The 15,330-nt window shown below is 44.9% G+C and overlaps 1 protein-coding gene across 1 annotated transcript in view; it reads left to right on the top strand.

Moving 5' to 3' along the window:
* Nucleotides 1-6,103: 6,103 nt before the first annotated feature.
* The window catches only part of SPTLC2 (serine palmitoyltransferase long chain base subunit 2), a 104,299-nt gene continuing 95,072 nt past the window's right edge, over nt 6,104-15,330 (top strand). The window contains exon 1 of the mRNA XM_042471097.1: nt 6,104-6,305. Coding sequence (XP_042327031.1) covers nt 6,186-6,305 — 120 coding nt within the window. The 5' untranslated portion in view covers nt 6,104-6,185. The remainder of the gene's footprint in view (nt 6,306-15,330) is intronic.

Genomic DNA, 15,330 nt, shown 5'->3' with positions numbered 1-15,330 from the left:
TATGAAATGGGGTATAAATCTGCCACAGCCTTAGCCACATTGCTCATAGACTTGGGTTCCCTCTGTGTAACCCTGAGATGCAATCTCAGCCACTCTGCATTTTCCACAGACCTCTCTTCTGGACTGGTAATTATTGCCCCTTTAACACCCAACTTCTCTCTGTAAGCTTCCACACCTTTCTTTCCAATAGCTTTGTATGCTTCTTAAGGTCACCACAATTCTTGTATGTCTGTGTGCACCCCTTGCACATTTCTAAATAAAACACTTGATTTACTCTATAGTTATGACCAGTACACATAGGTGAAAGATACCCCCAGTTACCCTCCTCTCACAGGACTCCTTTGAGTTATAATTTCCACATATTTCAAGAAGACGCTGGCAGTATCGCCCCCACTCCCTTTTTTTTAGGATAACAGTGTTTGGGGCAACCTTTTCTTCTTGCCAATAGCTTATTAACAGCATTAGCTTTGATATTATTATTTAATACAGATGCCTAGACAGCTTTTCCTTCCCATACTTGTGCAACCGACACTTGCCTGCAGATTTTTTTTAATGCTCATGGCATATGTGAGTCCTAATTAGAGCTTGGAAGAAACAAGCTGCAAACAACACAGTTTTGTTGTTGTTGCTGTTGTTGTTGAGAACTGCCATCAACTGTGACTAATGATGTCTCTATGAATGGGAGCCAATATGGTGTAGTAATCTAAGCATAGGACTTGGACTCTGGAGATCAAGATTCGATCCCTGCTCAGTCATGGAAATCCACTGGATGATTTTGGGTGAGTCACACACTCTTCAGCCCTAGAAAACCCTGTGACGGGTTCACCTTAGAATCACCATAAGTCAGAAATGATTTGAAGATACACAACAACAATAACAACAAATGAATGAGGAACCTTTTAGTCACCCTATGAGCAACAGCCTTGCTCAGGTCTTGCAGACTCAGGGCCATGGCTTCCTGGTTTTGAGTATATCAACCTAGAATTCCTCTTTTCCTACTGCTTTCTAATTTACTGAGCATTATTGTCTTTTCCAGTGACTTCTATCTTCTCATGATGTGTCCAGAGTATGACAGTCTCAGTTTAGTCATCATGGCTTCTAGGGAGAGTTCATCATGGCTTCATTTGACTAGGACCCATTTATTTGTTGTTCTAGCAGTCCACAGTATCCAAAGGACTCTTCTGCAGCACTTTCAAATTAATTGATGTTCTTCCTGTCAGCTTTCTTCACTGTCCAGCTTTCACAACCATACACAGAAACTGTAAATACTAAAGCATGGACCATCCTCACTTTAGTATTCAGTTATTTATATATTTCAGGGCCTTGTCTAGTTCCCTCATAGTGGCCCTTCTGATTTCTTGACTGCTGTCTATATTGATATGCTCTGATTAATTATTGAGCCAAGGAATGGAAAATCTTGAGCTATTTTAATGTCATTATCTATTTTTAAATTATGTGTATCACCACTGGTCATTTTTTTTTCTTAATGTTCAACAGCAAACCTGCCTTTGCACTTTGTGCCTTGATTTTCTTCAGTAATTGTTCCAAGTCTTTCTTACTTTCAGCTAATAATATGGTGCCATCCACATACTTTAGATTGTTCAAGCTATTTTCTCCAATTTTCATGCCTCCTGCTTCCATATCTAATCCTTCTTTACGTATGATATGTTTAGTACACAAGTTAAACAGACAAGGTGATAAAATGCAGCCTTTCCCAACCCCTTTGCCAAGTATATCATTTAGTATTACAGTCGGCCCTCCATATTCATGGCCTTGAGACTCATGGTTTCAATTATTCACGACATCAAGGCCACTAATGTTGGCATTCCTCCTCCCTTTCCCTGGGCAGCCCAGGGAGAGATCAGGGAGGCGAAGGCAGGAGGTGCCCCTTCAAGACCCTTCTTCCTGCCGATCCCCTCCTTGGGTTTCCCAGGGAAAGGATGGGGAAGGCAAAGGGTCTCAGACGGACCAAGTTGCCGCTTGCCATCTCTTCCCCATCCTCTCCTTAAATTTCCCAGGGAAAGGATTGGGTAGAAGGGGCAGGAAGCCAGTTAAAGAGATAGGAGGGTGGGGAAATCTTCTCTTTAACTGGCTTCTAAGTGGAGCGTGGAGTTATTAGCGATCTTTCCATATTCGTGGGGGTCTTATTTCCCTAACCCCCTGCTGCAGGCCTTTAGGGGCGGTCTGCACAAGCCCCAGGTCTACCTCCTCAGAAGCATGGAGTGAACAAGTGCTTAGGAACAGACCATTATGAGTAGCGACAGAAATGCAAAACTTGTGGGTACGGTAATGAGGTGACAAGTTCAGTTTTAATAACAGTCCTTGAGGGACGAAGTTAGGAGGAAAGACGTTGCCTAAGGCCAGGGGGGCGGATGACCGTATGGATGGAGTTTGGATAAAAGTTCATCCTAATAAAGTTACTGCCCCTGCCTATGGGTTTTGCTTTTTCTTTATGGCCCAACCCTGTTTAGTCTGCTTTTGCCAAAGCATCCAGATTGCATTTTTTTCACAATTGCACTCTGTTGTTTGTCGCTAACTTTATTTAACTCCACTCTTTCCTCAACTCTTGACCATTTTGCCCCTGTCTCTGTACGCACTTCTTCCTGTAAGACTAGACCTCAGCCCTGGCTTACCCCCAACATTAAGTTTCTCCGGTCCTGCTCTAGAGCGGCCGAACGTCTTTGGAGAAAGTCCAAAGAGTGGGCTGATTTTATCCATTTCAAATTTGTTCTTTCTTCCTTCTCACGCGCCCTCACTATGGCAAAACAGAATTATTACAAATCATTGATCTCTGCCAATGAGAGGTGCCCGCAGCGTTTGTTCTCCACCTTCAACTCGATGCTTAAACCTCCCTCTCCTCCTGTCTCTTCATCATTCTCTCCTAATGACTTTGCTAACTATTTCATCTCTAAGATTTCCACTATTCGCTCTGAGATAGTCCCCCCCCCAATTCTTCTTCTGCTCTTAATCTTTTATCACCCTCGCCTAACAAATTTTCTGTGTTTCCTCCTGCCTCTTTGGATGAACTCTCTACACTTCTGAACTCTTCCAAACCTGCTACCTGTTCTCTTGATCCAATTCCTACTCGTCTTCTAATCTCTATAGCTCCCTCGCTTCTCCATATCTTCAATCTCGCTCTCTCTACAGGCTCCTTCCCTTCGGACTTCAAACATGCTCTCATTTCCCCAATTCTGAAAAAACCTTCTCTCGACCCCTCCTCTTTGTCTATCTATCATCCGATTTCTCTTCTTCCCTTTCTTTCTAAGGTTTTGGAACTGGTTGTTTATTCTCGCTGTCTTGAGTTTCTTGAAGCCAACTCCATCCTCGATCCCTTTCAGTCTGGTTTCCGCCCAAGACATTCTACAGAGACAGCTCTCACTAAGATTTCAAATGACCTTTTACAGGCCAAGGCTAATGGCCTTTACTCTGTATTCATCCTTCTTGATTTGTCTGCTGCCTTTGACACTGTTGATCACTGTCTTCTAGTTGATATACTCTCTGACCTTGGGTTCTCAGACTCTGTTCTCGACTGGTTTAGATCTTACTTGTCTGGCAGTAGTTGCAGGGGGTCAGAGTTCCCCAGGGCTCTGTTCTGGGTCCCCTTCTGTTTTCTCTCTACACACTGTCCTTAGGAAAACTCATCAGCTCTTTTGGTTTTTCCTACCATCTGTATGCCGATGACACCCAGCTGTATCTTTCTGCCCCTGACCTTTCTCCAAGGCTTGAATAGCAAGTCTCGTCTTGCCTCACAGCTGTCTCGCAGTGGATGCGCCATCGGCGTTTGAAGCTCAGCATGTCCAAGACGGAGCTTCTTGTCTTTCCTCCTAAGCCCACCCTTCAACACTCCTTTTCTGTCTCTGTGGACAACATTTCCATTCAACCAGTCCAGCAAGCCCGCAGTCTTGGCTTTATCTTTGACTCTTCTCTGTCGTGTATCCCTCAGATCCAGACCACAGCCAAGGCTTGTAGATTCTTTTTATACAATATTGCCAAAATCCGACCATATCTCTCCGCCTCTTCTGCCCAGATCCTGGTCCATGCCCTAGTGATCTCACGACTTGATTACTGTAACGTCCTCCTGGCTGGGCTTCCTCTTTCTCACCTCCGTCCTTTAATCTCTGTTCAGCATTCAGCTGCACACATTATCACTTCCACCCACCGCACTGACCACATCTCTCCTGTGTTGGCATCCCTTCACTGGCTCCCCCTCCCTTTCCGCATTCAGTATAAGCTCCTGCTGTTGACATTTAAAGCCCTCCATGGACTGGCCCCTCCTTACTTATCAGACCTTCTTTCTCCTCACCTTCCCACCATGGCCCTCCGTTCTGGTAGTCGAGGTCTGCTGGCCCAGCCCAGGATTTCTTCTGCCCCATCCCGGATTCGCCCCTTTTCACTTGCTGCCCCTCACTCCTGGAACCTTCTTCCCCCACAAGAAAGAGCCATCATTTCTTTAACCAGCTTCAAAACGGAGTTGAAGACCATCCTGTTCAGAGAAGCCTTCCCAGGCATTGCATAATTGTCGCTTACTATCTGATGTTCTTTTGGTGCCTATTTATCAAACCATTTCCTGTATTGCTATGTACTGTGTATGCATTATCCTACTTGTGAGTATGTATTTTCCCTGGGAAATGATTAACCATCCATTATGAAGCCATGCCCTCCCTCCTGTCCATCTGCCTTGGTCCAGGCCTTGGAGGTAGAGAGGAACTGCTGGACCTCCTACCCTTTCCCTCCACCACTCCCTTCTCCTTCTGTGTCATGTCTTTTTAGATTGTAAGCCCGAGGGCAGGGAACCGTTTAGCCAAAAAGATTGCATGTACAGCGCTGTGTAAATTTACAGCACTTCATAAATAAAGGTTAATAATAATAATAATATCCTCTAGTCAACCCTGACTCCGGGACACCTCCTCCATTCCAGCCTTCAGCCCAGGAGGGATTCCAAAATGTCCTCCATTTTGAGCAGGGCCAAGAAGCATGCATTTATACTTCTACGGCCCAAAACACACTGCAGAAACATGAGGCCACTTTTACCTGCCCTGGCCCAGTGCTAGGGAAATCTTGGGAACCGTAGTTTACTATGGCCCCATACAGACAGGTCAAAATAAAGCTGCTTCGGGTCACTTTGGATGTATGCTGTTTAAATGATGCATGTGTCCTAAGAGTCCAGAAGCCATGCCAAAGCCACAATCCAGTCCTAAGTACTGGAGCACAGCTTTGGAGCAGCTTCCGGACTCTTAGGACACTTGCATCAGTTAAACTACATACTTCCAAAGTGACCTGAAGCAGTCTGTATGGGGCCTATGGCTCCCAGAGGTCTTTCTGACAGAGAAGGCTAAAAGTATCATACAGTCCCCAGGGTTCCCTAGCATTGAGCCAGAGCAGTCAAACCTGTTCGTCTCGAACTGCATTATTTCTGTAGTATGTTTTGGAACATAGGAATGTAAATGAGTGCTTCTCAGTCCTACTCAAAATGGAGGCCGAAATGTAGGACGTGTCCAGTAAAAAGGAGGACGCCTGGCGCATTGGTTCAGAGCTATTTACAAATATGGGACTTCCCTCTCTAGCCCTCAAAACATGTTTCCAACTCCCATTGGCTTCCTATGTACAGCCAAAGAGCTCCAGAAGCCTCCCTTCACTTCCGCCTCCACTTTCATTCTCATCTTTGCGCACGTGATGCTTGGCTACTTCCCCTTCTTTTCCCCGCCCCGAAAGTGACGTCTCCCTCCTTTGATTGGATCTTGCCAAGGAACGCCACCCCTCCCCTTCCGCATGGGCGCCCCCGACCCTCACAGAGAAAGAGCGGCAACGTCCTTCCGCATCTGGCTTCAACTCGATAAGCGTTTCCATCGTCTTCTCCCTCATTCGAACGTTGAGCACCAAGCCCCGCCCCCTTGGTGACGTAGAGGCCCGTGATTGGCGCCCGCTTCCGGCTGAGTTTCTGGTGCGATAGACAGCAGTGGCTGGTTTCTAGGCGATAAGAGTTTCTATCGTCTTTTCTCTCACTCCTCCCCGCGCGTTCGAACGTTGAGCAGCAAGTCCCGCCCCCCGGGGTGACGTGGCGGCCCGTGATTGGCGCCCGCTTCCGGCTGAGCTTCCGGTGCGATAGAGAGGCGCAGCGACGGGCGGTGGTTGGTTTCTAGGCTGCTAACGCCGCTGCCGCCGCTGCTGCGTCTGAAGCCGGCAAGATGGAGCGCGGCCCTGAGAAGCTGGCTGGGCAACCCCGCGCCAACGGCTGCAGCCTCCCAGGAGGCCTCAGGAACGGCTACGCGGTGCGAGGGCTCGCCGGGGCCCAGGCCCACAGCCAGGTGAGCAGGAGGCCGCCTGAGGGGATGCCCAGGGACAGGCTGCCCGGCTGCGCCTCTCCGCCGCCTGCCTGGGAGCGGCGCAACGGCGGAGCGAGGGGCTCGGTTCGGCCGCTCCTTCGGCGAAGGGAGAGGCTCAGCATCGGGAGGAGGCGGGAAAATACACTCATCCCTCCGTATTTGTGGGTTTGATTAATATGCCTCTCTAGGAATCTCTGGGTCCTCCAGCGCAACTCTATGGTCAACTTGAAGTAAAGGTTGCCCTGAAAGCCCTAGAGATCCTCCCTAGAGAGGACTCCTCCGGCGCAGTCCCAGGGTCAGCGTCTGTCGGGCGTTGGCCGCAGAGGGCCTGGGTTTCCCCAGAGAGGTTAAAACGTGGTGCTTGTGTTATTTGTGGCTTTTCAGTGTTAATAATAACAACAACAACAACAACAATAAAGTCTGTTTATATCCCGCTCCTCTGCAAGATGCCAACAGACTAACATGGCTGTATCTTTGGGTTCCCCCAGAGCCCTCTGACGGGAGACTCAGAGCCTAGAGAGACCTGAGAATTGGCAGCATGAGCTTCCCTAGACCTCAGTCTGCTTCCTCAGATGCCTTTGGTGCTGCGTCTGGAGGGCTGCAGATGCCCCATCTGAGGAAGGGGACTGGAGTCTGGAAGCTCATGCTGCCCATTTCTTCCCTTCAGCTGGGGCTCTGCAATGCCCAGGATTTCCTGACACTCAGCCAGGGCTGGTAAAGGGGTCTCTGACTGCATCATTTCTGCAGAGTGTTTTGAACCTGTTATCTGTGTTAAATTAGAGCTGTGATGTATACAAAAGATTCTCCTTGCTGCCTGTTAAGCCGGGTCAAACCGGATCTCAGTAATCTCAAACTGGGTTATTTCTCCAGTGGGGATACAGCTCAATACTCCCTGTCCTCCACTGCTTTTATGTGGTTATTTGAAGGACGTTGTTGTTGTCATTGTTGTTAACTACCTTTGAGTCGACCTTGACCCATGGCAGCCCTGTGGATGAGACCCTCCAAGACTTCCTGCTCTGCTTAGTTCCTGCAAAGCCATACCTGTGGCCTCTCTTTCTGCTTCCCTCCACCTTTCCCAGCATTATTGCCTTTTCCAGTGAGGCAGGCCTTCTCTTTATGTGGCTAAACTACATCAGCCTCAGTTCTGTCATCTTTGCTTCCAGGGAGATTTTGGGCTTGATCTTGTTAGTCTTTTTGGCTGCCTACAGTGTCCTCTGCCCTCTTCTCCAGCACCACATCTCACATGAATTTATTTCCCTCCTATCCACTTCTCCACTGTCCAGCTCTCTCATCTGTACATGTAGATGGGGAATACTGTGGCTTGGATGATTTTAACTTCAGCGCTCAGTTGTATATCTATACTCTTTAGGATCTTGCTTCATGGCTGCCTTTCCCATTCCTAGTCTTCTTACTTATTGGCTGCAGTCTCTGTTCTGACAAATGTTTAATCAAAGTTACATGAAGTCTTTAATTATTTTAATGTCCTCATTTTCTACGTTTCATGTATGTAGGTCCTCCATGGTTGTTATTTTTCTTTTCTTGATGTTTGGTAGTAAGCCTGGCTTTGCACTTTCTTCTCTGACCTTCCTTAGTAATTCTTCCATGTCTGTGATGTTTTCCACTAGTAATATGGTATCATCTGCATATTTTAGGTGGTTAGTGTTTCTTTACTCCTGCCTCCCATCTTCACTCCTTCTTCAAAGTCTGAGTTTTTAGCCCTAGCTAAAAGGTGGTTCCATCCTTGCTTTCCACATTTCAAGAAGCAAATGGAAAGGGAGAAGGCTTGCTACTCCCCAACACAACTGCTGTTGGTTTGTCTTCACTGTAATTTCCCTATTTGAATGAGCTGTTAACGTGCAAGACCTCAAACTCAAAGAAGACATCATAGGGGCTCTACAGATGACCTCGAAAGGGAGGGCTGGAGCTGCCCGTTTTTACTCCTGAGAGAGACTGCAGCAGCCAAACCATGAGGGTTCTCTTTGGTGTGTGCGGCAAATGCCATGAGTGCGGCATTGGCACTCTGTCACCCTTGCGTCTTCTTGGTGGCCCCCATGTGGACGGGGCCATGCCATGATGGTGCTGCCGCTGTGTGATACGGCTCAGGAGCATGCGCTCGCTCTGCATTCCCAAGTCCTAAAATCAGCCCCAGACCATCGCTTTCAGACAGTCTGTACTGGCCTTAAATTCTTTCACCCCATTCATAGTTGTCACTTTAAAGAAGAATAGGCTCAGGGCCTTAAAGTGTCTTGTTTTCTAAGCTGCATATTCTAAAAATGCTGGGGGGAAATGTATGTTGGGTTTCATGTTGTCTTCAGATGTGGTAATGGGTGTTAAGAAATGCTAATGAGACATCCTCAGAGGTTGGCAAAGTTTAGGTATGATAGAAGTGTCTTGGATTTTAATGTTTAGTTCACTGTGCCTTGTGTAAATCTCAGTTACAACATCTTCATCCTAAAGCCCTGATTCTTTTATAGTGTGGCTGGCATGATGTATACCAAAAGGATGTAACCTTCAACTTAGCATGCTGTGCACAACTGTATAGAACAGCAATATTTAGCGTTTCTTGGAAAGATCACAAGTTTTCAGTGTTTTCACCAAAGGTGAGACTGCCTACAGTTGACAAGTATAAGGTGTGTAATTTACACCTGGAAATGTGCTGAAACACAAACTGTAGCTGCACTGACAAGATCTCAAGATGTATTGCCCATGTTTGACAACTGTATTGAGATTCACTATTATTTATTTACTTGATTTATATGCCACTTCTAAGATTGAGATGGAAGACAGCTTCTAGCATAATGAAAATATTTCCAATAAAAGTGAAAATTATATATTAAAACAGTGATTAAGTTAAGTGCAATGCCATATATTGGAAACAACTTGAAGGCACACAACAACAACAACAACAACAAAATATTAACATGCCTATTAAAATATTAAACACTAATTAAGCACAGTTGTTTTTTGTTGTTGTTTACTCCCTCCAGTCAGCCCTGATTCTTGGCAACCTTATAGATGAGATCTCCAAGACTTCCTATCCTCTGCCGCTCTGCTTAAGTCATGTTCATTCATGTTTGTGACTTCCGTAGTTGAGTCTAGCCATTTGGTGTGTGGCCTTCTCTTTCTACTGCCCTCAACCTTTCCTATCATTATTGTCTTTTCAAATGAGTCTTGTCTTGTCTTCTCATGATGTAGCCAAAGTGCAATAGCCTCAGTTTTGTCATTTTGGCTTCCAGGGAGAGGTCTGGTTTGTTCTGTTCCAGGACACATTTGTTTGTCTTTTTGGCCACCCATGGTATTGTCAGCACTCTTCTTCAGCAGTACATCTAAAATAAGTTGATCTTTTTTCTTAACCACTTTTTTACTGTCTGACATCCGCACACAGCGATGGAAAATGCTAAGGCTTGGACAATCCTGACTTTGGCGCTCAGTTGTATGTCTTTGTTCTTTAGGATATTCTCTAATTGTTTCATCTCTGCCCTTCTCAATCATAGTCTTTTTCTGATTTCTTGGCTGCAGTCACAATTCTGATTAATGTTTGATCCAAGGAACAGGAACTCTTTTAACTATTTTGATTTCTTCGTTGTTTAGGCTGAATTTATATATTTCTTCCATGGTCATTATTTTTGTTTTCTTTATGTCAGCATTAAGCCTGCCTTTGCACTTTTGTCTTTAACCTTCCTTAATAATTGTTCAGATCTGAGATGTTTTCCACTAGTAGAATGGTATTGTTTGCATACCTAAGACTGTTGATGTTTCTTTCTCCTGTCTTCACTCCTGCTTGTACAACACAACTAACTGTATTTTAAAAATTAACACTAAAACATGAGCAATAAATATTAAAAAGTCCAGCACATGTATTTTAAAACCATTGGCGGGGTACAGACCGCCGCTTTGCGGCGGTCTGCTGCCGCCGCCAGTAGGTCCGCAGGGGAGCCGGAGCCTTCAGACGGCCCGACTCCCGCGCGGACCGAAAAAAGAAGCTCCAAAATGGAGCTTCTTTTTTCGTCGCGTTTGCGACGTAGCGAGGCGCCAGGGGCGCGCTCGCTATGTCAGCAGCGGCGCGACGTGTACGGACGCTAAGCGTCCAATACGCAAAGATGGCGCCGGCCATGTAGAAGGGCCGGCGCCATCTTGTACGGACGGAGTCCGTACTAGGCCATGGGGCGTCTAAAAGAGACGCCCCTTTTTTAAAATGGGACGTCCTCCGGACGTCCCAAATGGCGGTGCAGAAACGCACCATTGACTCGCAGGCAGGCAGTTGCTGAATGCCTGCTTCAGTAGAAAGTGGAAGGGCAGACAGCAGGGTTGTCTCGTTCCTTATCAGCTACTTTTCCTCCACAACTTTTAGTTGCATGTATTTATTTAAACGCCCACAGGGCAGCAGTCTTATCAGCAATATGAAATATACAACCATCTTCTTTTATTGTGTAGAGGTGTATTCTGTTCAAGTTGAGTTAGTATGTAACAATGACTTCATGTAAGTGTAATTGTACTGTTGTTGCATTCTGGTATCAGCTAAGAAAATTCAGTGGTTTCAGTGATTGGCTTTTGTTTTTGTAGAAGGGCGTGTTTGTGGCACTTTAAGGAATCAGGATTTTTGGCATGTATTTCTTTTTTTTATTGTGACTAGCCTATTAGTTCTAGCAGACCTATATTTAAAAGTATAATTTATTAGGATTCCTGCTCAAACCAGTATTCCACAAGATCAGGGAAATCAAAGGAATGTTCAAACCAAGGACTAGGACACTCTGTGACAATAAAAATAACACAATTCAAGACCAGGAAGAAATAAAAATACAATGGATGCAATACACAGAAGAGCTATATAAAAGATATGACAGAATTAAGGACAGATGGGAAAAAAGAGCCATATGAAGATGAACCCAAATTCTAAAAAACAAGGTAGACGCTGCAATAAGAGAAATGGTGAAAAACAAGTCACCAGGAACAGATGATATTCCAATTAAACTTCTGCAATCCACATTGACCGAGTCAGCTATAGTGCAGACTAACATATGTCAAGAGATATGGAAAACAAAACAATGGCCAACAGACTGGAACGATCAATATACATCCCCATTCACAAAAAAGGAGGCATAAAGATGGTAGCAATGATAGAACCATAGCACTAATATCCCATGCAAGCAAAATTATGCTCAAAGTTCTACAACTTAGACTCCCACCATACATGGAGAGAGAAATCCCAGAGGTCCAAGTGGGGTTCAGGAAAGAAAGAGGAACTAGGGACCACATTGCAAACATACGATGGATAATGGAGCACACCAGGGAGTCACAAAAGAAAAGCAGTAGGTGTTTTATAGACTATAGCAAAGCCTTTGACTGCATAGATGATGAAAAGCTATGAAATGCCCTTAAAGACGTGGGAGTGCCAACACATTTGATAGTCCTGTTGAGGAATCTGTACTTAGGACAAGAGGCTACTGTCAGAACAGAACACAGAGAAACAGAATGGTTCCCGATTGGTAGAGGTCAGACAAGGCAGCATCTTATCACCCCACCTGTTCAACTTATATGTAGAACATATCATAAGAAAAGCAGGCTTGGACACAGAAGAAGGAGGAGTGAAAATAGGAGGAAGGAATATCAGCAATCTGAGATACGCATATGACACCATAATACTAGTAGAAAACCTCAAAGACCTGGAATAACTACTAAGAAAGATCAAGGAAAAATGTGTAAAGGTAGGCCTATTGTTGAACATAAAGAAAACAAAAATAATGACCACCGAGAACCTACACAAATTTGAGCTGGACAGTGACGAAATAGAAATAGTAAAAAAAAAAAAATCTCATACCTGGGATCAAACATTGATAGAAATGGAGACTGCAGCCAGGAAATCAGAAGGAGATTAAGAATGGGAAGGACAGTTATGAAAGAACTAGAGAAGATCCTAAAATTCAAGGATATACAACTGAGCACAAAAGTTAGAATTGTACAAGCTATTGTATTCCCTATTGCCATGTATGCATGTGAGAGCTGGACAGTTAAGAAGGAGGATAGGAGGAAAATCAACTCATTTGAAATGTGGGGCTGGAGAAGAGTGCTGAGGATTCCAGGGACAGCCAGAAAGACAACCAAATGTGTCCTGGAGCAGATCAAGCCAGAAATAGCACTAGAAGCCAAGATGACAAAACTCAGGTCACATCACTTCGATACATCATAAGAAGGCATGAATCATTGGGGGAAAAAGCAGTAATGCTAGGAAAGGTAGAAGGAAATAGAAAGAGAGGAAGGCCACATGCAAGATGGGTGGACTTTATTAAAGAGATCAGGAGTATAAGTTGGCAGGAGCTGAGTAGAGCAGTGGAGGGCAGAGGGTCTTGGAGACGTCTCATCAGCAGGGTCACATGGGTTGAGATTGAGTCGACAACAAACAACAACAAACCTTTATATTCAATCCTTGGAATAACATTAATAGTTTTATTACTGTAACTGAATGAAAGTCTCTATGAAAAGGTGTAATGACTGGGCCACCAGTCATTTGGGGACTCCTTCCAAACCACAAAGGGTTACACCCAGCGGGGAGGTACATGCTAATGAGAGCTTACATCACATGCTAAGGAGCAGCTACATCATAGCTGACGTAAGGCCCAACTGGCCAATCAGAGAGTATGATGAGAACCTTCTCAAATAGTGGGGCAGTACTTCTCAAATAGTGGGGCTCCGTAAAGGGGGGGCGCGAGGCTCCGTAAAGGGGGGCTCGTTTGACCTCGGCAAATACTATTTACAGTCGCACGGGGGGGCGGGCAAAATGTTTTCTTTTTCCTGGGGGGGCATGACAGAAAATAATTGAGAAGCACTGCTCTAGGGGGCCTTAAAAGGCCCCGGGCTCCGTGTGCTCTTTTGTCTCCCTTTTCCATCTTTTGGGGAGCCATGTGTTCTTTGTTCTCCTTCTTTGCATTTGTTTTGGGAACCAGCTGTTGAGCCTGTGCCAAGGGCAGGGTTAAGGGATGCGGGTTGAGCTCAACAAAGAGGGCCAGCTCCCTGCATCCAGAAACCCATCAAGGACTGCAAATCCCATCACTGTGTGAGTAGCTTAGGAAATGTGTTAGCTAGTCCGTTTAGGCTTTTGTTATGTTATCTAATAGCTTGCTTGAAATGAACATCTTGTAACTACTGTATGCATTCTGTACCTGCAAGGCAAGGAGGCCTTGCATGAATGATATCTTCTTGCTCTATTCTGTCTATTTAGAATAAATATCTTTATTTAAAAGTGTCTGCTGTCTCTGCTCCTGTACACGTACCTTAGCTTGGTTACTGATTGCTTAGGTTAGCAAGGAAAGGAAACTAGAAGTCCTTAGCAAGTCCCAGTGTGTGCTAAGGGGAGTTCATTGGAGATTCACTGGGTGGTGGCAGCTTGACTAGAGGGTCTCAGGGGGTCTCATTCAGCTCAGCAGGGCGTGGGAATGGAGACCTAGGAGACTCTAGGGGGAAATTAAAGGGATCCCCTGGGGCTAAGGGCCAAGAACAGAGTGGCTGTGTGGCTGCTTAGACCCCAGGGATCATCACATGGTAGGCAGTGGTGGTTTTCAGACTTCAGAGCATCACAAAAGGGAAGGAGACGTCTACTGTTGTCCAACTGCTATACAGTTGTCCCTGCGGATTTGCAGAGGTTAGGGGAACAGAACCACTGCGAATATGAAAAATTCATGAATAATGTAAGCCCTTCCCCATCGACACCTGGGACGGCTGCCTGAGGCATGGGAGGAGCCAGAGGGAGCTTGCCTAGCTCTTCCGCCACCCTCCCCTGCCTTTAATCAGCTCTGGGTGTCAGTTAAAGGGACTGGAGGGCAGGTGGATGAGAAGAAGCAGGCACACACCTTCTCCTCATCCCCTGGCCAAAGCTGGCTAAAGGGACCGAAAGGTGAGGGGAGAAAGAGAAGAAAGTCCAAGGAGAAAATCCTGAGGTGAGGGGAGAGGAGGAGTGCACGCCAGCGGGCTTAACATTTGTGAATAATCAAAACCGCAAATGCGGTTTTAGATTGGATAAGTTCAGTGTATCTGAAGCAATCAGCGAGGATTATAATAAATAATCAAAGAACCGAAAGTATTTTGTTGTACAGAGGTACCAGACAAGGCTGCTCTCTATCGCCCTTTCTTTTCATTCTGGTCTCAGAAACTTTGTTAATTAATATAAGAAACGAAAAGCTGATTCATGGTGTAAAGCTCAAAAGTGAGAGGTTATGCTGATGATATTATGTTAACCTTAAGAACCCCTATTCAGCTGTGGAAAACTGTTAGAACACCTAAGTAAATTTGAGAAGGCCTCAGGTCTTAAAATTTAATGTCGAAAAAAACAGCTGTAATTACGAAGAACATGAGACAGGAAAATCAGACTAAACTTAAATATATTGCAGGATTTAACATTACTGATAAAATAAGGTACCTAGGAATTATTTTGACAAACAAGAATTCAAATCTGTTCAAGAATAACTATAAAAAAAATGGTTAGAAATTAAAAAAGAATGGAAGAAATTGCAAGATTTAAATCTTTCATTTTTGGGGAGAATTGCTGCTGTTAAAATGCTGGCAATACCAAAATTGTTATTCTTATTTCAGGGCATCCCTATTCTAAAACACAAGATAATATTGAAAGAATGGCAAAAGCAATTAACAGACTTTGTGTGGGCTGGCAAAAAGCCAAGAATCAAATTAAAGATCCTGCATGATGCGAAGGAAAGGGGTGAGCTCGCCTTCCCAAAACTAAATGTTTATTATGAAGCTAGTGTAATTATGTATTTAAAAGAATGGATAACTCTACAGAACAAAAAATTATAAAAGTTGAAGAGTACGGACAATAGGTTCTGATGGCATGATTATTTATGCTACAACAAGGTAAAAGCAAATTGAAATTTTAATAACCATTACATCCGAGCCTCAGTCTTATAGGTCTGGAACAAATATAAGGATAGAATCTCCCCCAAAATACCTCTGTGGCTATTCCCTTACGAGCCTTTATATTGTATTGACCCAAAATGTGAAG

Source organism: Sceloporus undulatus, chromosome 1 (genome assembly GCF_019175285.1).
Source record: "Sceloporus undulatus isolate JIND9_A2432 ecotype Alabama chromosome 1, SceUnd_v1.1, whole genome shotgun sequence".
NCBI lineage: Eukaryota > Metazoa > Chordata > Lepidosauria > Squamata > Phrynosomatidae > Sceloporus > Sceloporus undulatus.
The sequence above is the reverse complement of the archived record's forward strand: the minus strand, read 5'-3'. Positions and strand labels throughout refer to the sequence as shown.